The sequence below is a fragment of the Formica exsecta genome, unplaced genomic scaffold (genome assembly GCF_003651465.1).
Source record: "Formica exsecta isolate Colony F162 unplaced genomic scaffold, ASM365146v1 scaffold80, whole genome shotgun sequence".
NCBI lineage: Eukaryota > Metazoa > Arthropoda > Insecta > Hymenoptera > Formicidae > Formica > Formica exsecta.
Genome location: NW_021853570.1, coordinates 1,935,160 through 1,943,184, shown reverse-complemented (window position 1 = coordinate 1,943,184; position 8,025 = coordinate 1,935,160). Strand labels below are relative to the sequence as shown.

Genomic DNA, 8,025 nt, shown 5'->3' with positions numbered 1-8,025 from the left:
AATTTTTTTTTTTTTTTTTTTTTGAATATCTTTATATGTATATTTTTTCATTTAAAGTTAAACATATTATATATAAAATATAAAAATAAAATTTTTGTTACAAAGAAATATTAAAATAATCAATAAATCCACAGATAAAAAATAGCGCGACAAATTTGAAATAATATATATTAACTTTGTCTCGTTATAGATAATAATTGGATTATTTATACCTAAACAAATATTACAATGCATTGTAAGTAACAAGACCATAATAAATTGCACTGATTTCAAAACAAAAAGTATAAATATACATTAATGACCATAGTGAATGAGTTCGCGAGTAGGTGTAAGAATGCAAGTGCCTCGATAAATTACAATAAAAACCCGGTATTACGAAACACTTACGTAATGCATTCGCTTAATGTGACAACGTGAGTATAGAAATGAAAGCGAAAGGACGATACCCCAGAACAGTTCCAATTTAATTAGATGCATTTAAGATCGCTATTTTAGATATTCGCTTTGTTACATCTGATACTACTGTTCTCGATTAATATCACTGACTCGCTTTTCCAGGAGTAGTGTATTAGTTTCTTGTTCCGACGAGATCGAGATCGCGATAAAATATTTGAATGTAAAAAAATGTAAATGTAAAAAATATGAATGTAATATTATTATTAAATAATAGTGTTTTCTCACAGAACATCATTTTTTTATTTATGCAAAATATTGTATCGAGTGATGCTTCAAAGAAATAAAATGATTACAAATTAGTTCTGATCAAAATCATAAATAACATAAAAGAAATTTCTTTTATTATTTTTAATTTCTTATTTATAAAAATTTAGCATTGAATATAGTGCTGCTATATTATAATTATGTTTTATAAATCACTTTTAATCACAAATTATGTTAATTTACTAGATTAGCTTTAATAAATCACATTACTTCATCCTCATCACTTGAATATTTTTAGTATTCTATTTTAAGTAAACAAAACATTTGCAATTATTAAAAATATATGCAATTATACATACATATGTAGTACTTATCTGTATATATACTTCAAGAACTATTAAAAATTTGTTTAATAGATTCAATCGACAAATTATTTCAGTATTTTCCTTGCCTATCAGAGAAATATATCGAAATTTCATCTCAAGAATCATTCGTAAGATAGAAAAACGCGAAGAATCGCCCCGATACGAAATGCTGCGTAAGCCATGTGAAGATGTCGTCGCTTTCATCAGAGACGAGGGGGTTGGAGTAAAACGGAAGGGGTAGAGAGCCGCTAGAATCTAGAAGGTTAACAAAATCAATACCGAGATGGGTGGCACAGCAACGAGAAGAGAGAAAGAGAAAGAGAGAGAGAAAGAAAGAGGCAGAAACTGGTGGTGATCAACCCGCTCGCGCCGGGGGGCTAGATCGGCTACCGACCTTTATTCAGGCCAACTGCATCATCCCCATTCCCACACGCACATGCATTGCGCGGCTTTAGAGGGAGAAATGAGTATGGAAGGAGAAAGGAGAGGAGGAGGTCGTCTATTTTCATGAAGGGCTGTTTTCGTCGGATGAAAACAATCCTGGCATACATAATCCCTGGCGCTCGGTAAAAGCGAGGTATTTATTGTTGTCATTCCGATCAAACTCGTAATAAATATAATTATAAATTGTAAATAAGTATAATTATGATCACGGAAATTATCCGAACTCTAAAAAAGCAACTTTATAAAAAATTGTATGTGTGAAATATTACGCGCGTAAAAGAAATCGTTGGTTTTATTTATTTTGTGAATCAAAGATAAGGTAATTCGAATATCTTTGAAATGCTTCTATCAAAATAAAATCGAGACGGAAGAATAGAATTAATTTTTTGCGATTCTATATTGCAAAGCAATTTTTTACATTTTTGATGATCTTCTATGTAGTTCTTCAAACATATTTGAAGAAATTAGCTTTTATAATTAACAAATAAATTTTTTCAAATCTTTATAACGTTTCTTCCTATTTTCATAAAGTTTCAAAAATAATAACAAAGATCATTGTGTTATTAAATCACATAAAGATCGGATATTACTTCATTACAATTGGCCAAACATCGACAACGATGAAAAAGCAGATAGTAAAATTTAAATAAAAAGTTTGGAGATTATTATGTGCAAATATACTAAGTTCTGAGAGAACTACGTAGCGTAATTTAGAGTGCAATCGTTGCCATAAAGTTCGTACATTACAAATTAAAACAATTAACCTAGTTACTATATAGAGAAAAAACATCCAACGTGTCTATATCGAGAATCTCAATATAGATTAAATTGTTTTTTGATTTTACGATTTGCTCAGCAAGTATTATATACACATGCAATATTTCTTCGATTGTCGTATTTAAAAATTTTATATGACAGTTATTTTTTTTTTCTAAATGCTTGTACAACAAAAAGCATTTAGGGAAAAAAAAATTTAATTTAGCAAGAAAAATCATATTAAATTTCTAAACACGACAATCGAAGAAATGCAAAATATTGTATATGTAATGCTCGCGTTTGGCATGCAAAACGCGAATTTCATATTTTTCGAATTAATTCTATGATCAATTCTCGGTTTTATCATCCGAGAATAAATTAAATAAATAAGATATGTATGTCTTGCATATTAAATAAAGTTTTAGTAAAATAAAAGAAGGTTATCCTCCGAACATTGCTAGAGTATCAGACAAAATATATCTTGGAAATCTGAAAATCTTTATGCTACTGCATTTAGAGAAACACATTTTCAAATAAATATATTTAAATATAGTTAAAATTATCTAAATTTCAGTCCGTCTATCTCTGATTTTATTAAAAAAAAAAAGAATTTAAACTTTAAAAGGAGATTAAACTTTAGTTAATTCTGGCTGAAAAAAAATTTGTAAAAAAAATACTAAAAAATGCATCTCTAAATTTAAGATTAATTCTTTTAAAGCGCATTTCGCGATTTATACAAAAATATGAGAACAAAGTTTCTACGCTGCGAGAGTATACATCTCACTAAAAAGTCTCTCTCCGCGGTCGTCGTTTCCTCCTGTGTCTATTTTCGTTGTATGCTTGTATAGGAATAGAGAAGTCGCATGGGGACACGTGGTATTCCATCGCCGCGGTTTCCGTCTTTCTGCCTTCCCTTCGACATGCATTCGCCACCGATCTATTTGGCACGTTTATTTCTGTGTTTATTTCGAAGTCGACATACGTCTGTACTACGGAACTCCGACGCGCGGTCCACGACGAGGATGACGATGATGCTTTTACTCGCGATAGAATTTGGACTCGCGAAAGAAAACTCGTTAATGTAAACGCGATTATATATCGAACCAATTATATACCCATCACCCTCTCATTCGAATTAATTAAACTGTCAAAGATGCAGCTTAAAGCTAGCTAAATTTATCAATGCGCATCATTAGCATTTTAACTTTAATGTTACATAGATAAATTTTTTATTACATGACTAATAAATAATTCTATTTATAGATTTATATATTTATAAATATATAAATTATATTTATAAATTATATTTGCCGAGTTTTCCTTCCTGCAACTGTTATTTCGTCAAATTATTATATACCATTTATTTCAATGATAAAATCTTTAGTTTCAGACATTTTCTCTATTGTGAATTATTTTAATAGAGATATACAAATATATAAAATTTACTAGCATTAGAATTTATACAAATTCATATAGCAGAAGATACAAAAACGAAGAAATATTTATTTAAAAAATTGATTTCGTATCCGTCATTTTATCATCTCAAACTCTTGCACGAAAAACAGCGATATAATAATGAGTAAAAGCGTGCAATCTTATCTCAATGTGAATCGGCAGGCAATTGCAGTGCAGCGACGATCGTCGTATTAAAATATATACAAATTGATACAGCGGAGGATACAAAAATAGGAAAATATTTGTTGAAAAAATCAAATATGCCGTTATAACAGTAGCTGCATAAGTAAAACCTCGATGTGAATTGGTACTTACCTCGATGTGAATCGACGGGTAATCGTGGCGAAACGGCAATCGTCCTGCATCGGCCTTAGCCTCGTTATCCTGGACGTACCTCGGTATCCTGGACGTACCCTGGCGTATATTGGACGTGTCTGCGATGTCGTTGACGGTAACGGGGACGACGATGATGTAAAAAATCACTACTTCTCGCCCTCGATGTTTCGGCGCCAAAGCACAGCCACACGCGTTCGGACTGAATTGCCGTGGTCACGTGACTGAATTGGCGCGGTTACTGCTGCGCATGCGGCAACACTAGGACCTGCCGCGCTGCCGCGCGGCTACTCACCCGCCATCTTGCGCTCCTGCGGAACGAGTCGAAAGCGTTTGAATCGTTGTTGTTGTTCGGATATTTAGCCAAAAAGAGATGCCATGCTTGCACGCTCGTTTCTAAGCAACGCGCCGCCAAGCCTGCGCAGGATACGCTTGCGAGAATAAAATAAATCGTTACGATCCTACGTATATACTTTAAGACAATTGCAAAATATTTTATAATAGACATTAAATATAGAAAAATTATTATTCTCAGAATGATTAAATGACTTGAGAAACATATAATATCAGAAAATATTGATCTCGTATCATGCCGTTTTCCCATCTCAAACTTCTGCACACAAGAAGAACAGCGCGATAACAATAGCTACATAAGGTTCAAAAAGTGACTTTTGACAAACGTAAAATATCAGAAAATAAATCAATTTCTTATTGTGCTGTTTTCTCGTCTCAAACTCTTGCACGAAGAACAACGCGATAACAGTGGCCATGACAGTAAAAGCGCGCACTTACCTCGATACAAATCGACAGATCGTCGTCGCTAATCGTCGTCTTTCCCCACATCGGCCTGTTCCTCATTATCCTGGACGTATCCTGGCGTATATCGGACGTGTCTGCGATGTCGTTGACGGTAATGGGGACGAGACGATGATGTAAATATATCACTGCCTTTCGCACTCGATGTTTCGGCGCCAAACCACAGCCGCGCGTGTTCGATCTGAATTGGCGCCGTCACGTGACTGAATTGCCGCGGTTACTTTTGCGCATGCGGCAACAGTAGTACTAGCCGCGCGGCTACTCACCCGCCATCTTGCGCTCCTGCGGGACGGATTGACCGCGACGTTTGAATCGTTGTGTTGTTCGAATATTTAGCCGAAAGGAGATGCCATGCTTGCACGCGCGTTTCTAAGCAACGCGCTAAGCCTGCGCAGGACACTTGCACGAATGAAATAAATCGTTACGCTCGTATGTATATACTCTGCGACGATTAAAAAATATTTCGATAAACGTTAAATAAAAATTTTTATTTTCAGGATTAAAAAAATAACAAACATATTAAGCGTCATGAAAATATTCTAGGAACTCGCTTGTAAATAATTTAGGCCATAATAAGCGCGTATATTTGATTCTGTTTTGTTCTGAGGTACTCGTTGTCTCCTGATAATGTTCAAAGTTCAAACGAATAATGAGTATAAACAATGATAAGAGTATTCGTAAATTATACATGAGAGAGTTTCGTATGTGATTATGTTTAGATCAGCGCGAACGATAAGTATTATGTAGGTCGGTATAAAATTTACATTTGCACAACTTTCATAGGCGTTTATTTATGAGAAAAGAATAATTATTCGTGCCACTGCAAAAACGGCGATTATCGCGTATCGTCGAACACGCTCTATCGCGATACGCTCTAATGATTTTATAGAACGAAACGTGAATCCGTCTCCGATTAATACGCCAATAAAGTCCTTGAATACGCCGCATTTTCGCGTTCTGCAAAGATCTGAGACTCGTGCACTTTTATATCGTCCGGAATGATAAGGCCTTGACAGAAGATTGCAGTTCACAACTCTTGCGTCTCGCTAACAGCTGGCTGGCAATTTTTTTTTGTGACGCATGTCGTACGATAAACATATCGTCATCGCCCGACGATATTTAGGTCCGCTTCTACGATCTAGTGACTTTCGACACGATGTAATAGCGTTCTACGGACGGATAACCCAACGGGCCAGCAGCAGGCTAATGACGACGATGACAGAGAGGAGCATCCATGAGCGGTGTCTCGAATCGATAAAGAGATTGTGCAGGTCCTCGTGTAATACGAAACGCAATGCGTTACGCAAACCGGCATCGAACGAATCGCCAACCGTGCGACCGTCGCCGCAGCAATCGTACGACATGTGACGCCGCGTCACTGTCTAGCATTAAAAATATAACGTCAAACGCGACCGCCAAACTGCAAATTCGTAATGATCCGAATGTCGTCGAGGCGGACGATGCATGCGAGGATCGTCGCGACGCGTCGTCGAGATACAGAGGAGTTTCCCCGCAAATTTTCCTGCAAACGAGCGAGCGTGCCTGCGAGCAGGCGACGGCGCAGTGCAGTGAACGTCAAGCGAGTTTTCACTTTCGACTGATATCGAATGGTAGATCGTATATATGTATACCCGCTCGCGCGGTAGTGCGTGTGGGTGCGTCGTCGCGCGGCGCGCACGCGTGCGTAAATACATTCGACCTCGTAGTACTGCGGTTACACTATATGTGATTAATATCATCGTCGATACGAATCGCGAATTTTTTATTTGCATTCCGACACTCATAATCGGTATATCCGTGAAGCTATATATTCATTTGTGTAGATTGTATATTATACAAATTGAACTAATGCAACATGAATCTTTTATTTTGACTGCTCCTTTATTTTATCGCAATGTTAATAGCAGTATCGATATTCTTTTAATCTTATCAGAAATAGTTTTAAAAAATTATATTATATTTTTTATACTCTTTTTTTTTTTTTTTTATCCGATCGAATTAAACATTATTGCTTTATGATAATTGATGACACAAAAACAGCTGTTTTTCTCAGGTAGCTGCTGATACTCAATGATAACATCTAAATGTAAAGAAACGTGGCCGGCATGTAGACGGATCAGGCTCGGCTTACAAAATATGAATGTGGAGACGAGACGACCGATTAAGTTACACAGATATCATGTATCAATGACAGGTGTTAGTAAGCACGCATCAACAAAAGCCACGTGTATCATCGCAAATTCTGTCAGTCAGGTAATTAATTAAACACATGCGAAAAAAAATAAATAAAAAAAAAACAAGAATAAGTAAGCTTATGTAATAAAAATCTAAAAATTCAGAAGAAAAATAGAAATAACTTTTTAAAACTACCAGAAAATTTTATACAAATCTGTTTCATATAACTTAAAGTTTATTTTATTTATATTATTCTTAATTAACATTTTTTTACTATACATTCATTCATCTGTTCAATTGTTACATATAAAACATAATGTAACTTAAAAAGTGTGTTACATATATAAACCACATGCAGACATACACGCAACTATCTTTTATATAAAAAAAAATATATATTGTACAAATATTTGACCAATTACTTTTTCTCATCATTTAGATTATACTTTGTTTTCAATTTATCTAGATCTTCCATCTTTTTATCAACGTCAATTCGCTTAAATGCTTTGTTACTCTGATAATACAGAACCACTAAATAACGATTACATACGTTGAAACCACTTAAATGATCACACGCATTCTTTGCATCAAATATATCTTCGTATACAACAAATGCTGTGCCTCTTGTCTCTGCTGTGTTACCTCTGAAAGAGAAACATATTTTTAATAAATATGTCAGAGAGAGAGAGAGAGATTTTTACTCTACTCGAATACATTGTCCATAATACATTACTTACACCCTAATTTGTCTGATAGCTCCATATTTTCCAAATATATCATACATTTCTTCAGCTGTAATCTTGTATGGTAGGTTTCTGATATACAACACTCTGTTTACTTCGGGTGGCAAACGTACCTTGAGCAAAAATTTCACATTTATAACAACTAATATATAATACACATATATGAGAGGTTAGATTAGGTTAGAGTTAGCATCGGTCAAGACGATTTGTCATATCATATGCAAATGTTCTATACTTACATTAGCACGGCGTTGCAACATTGCCATAGTCATTTTTGC

General features: G+C 34.8%; 2 protein-coding genes across 3 annotated transcripts in view; both read right to left on the bottom strand.

The window, feature by feature from the left end:
* Nucleotides 1-7,168, bottom strand: part of LOC115244209 (solute carrier organic anion transporter family member 74D-like) — an 80,580-nt gene extending 73,412 nt beyond the window's left edge. The window contains exons 1-2 of the mRNA XM_029821666.1: nt 4,806-7,168; nt 3,996-4,324 (exon numbers count right to left, since the gene is read on the bottom strand). The gene's annotated coding sequence lies outside the window, so the exon portion shown is untranslated. The remainder of the gene's footprint in view (nt 1-3,995; nt 4,325-4,805) is intronic.
* Nucleotides 7,169-7,226: 58 nt separating this feature from the next.
* LOC115244253 (splicing factor 3B subunit 6) overlaps nt 7,227-8,025 on the bottom strand; it is a 3,792-nt gene continuing 2,993 nt past the window's right edge. The window contains exons 1-3 of one of the 2 annotated variants that reach the window (XM_029821771.1): nt 7,987-8,019; nt 7,742-7,860; nt 7,227-7,648 (exon numbers count right to left, since the gene is read on the bottom strand). In XM_029821771.1, the coding sequence (XP_029677631.1) occupies nt 7,423-7,648; nt 7,742-7,860; nt 7,987-8,019 (378 nt within the window). In that variant the 3' untranslated portion in view covers nt 7,227-7,422. Of the gene's footprint in view, nt 7,649-7,741; nt 7,861-7,986; nt 8,020-8,025 lie in introns of those variants that run through there. The other variant, XM_029821772.1, reaches the window with a different exon arrangement.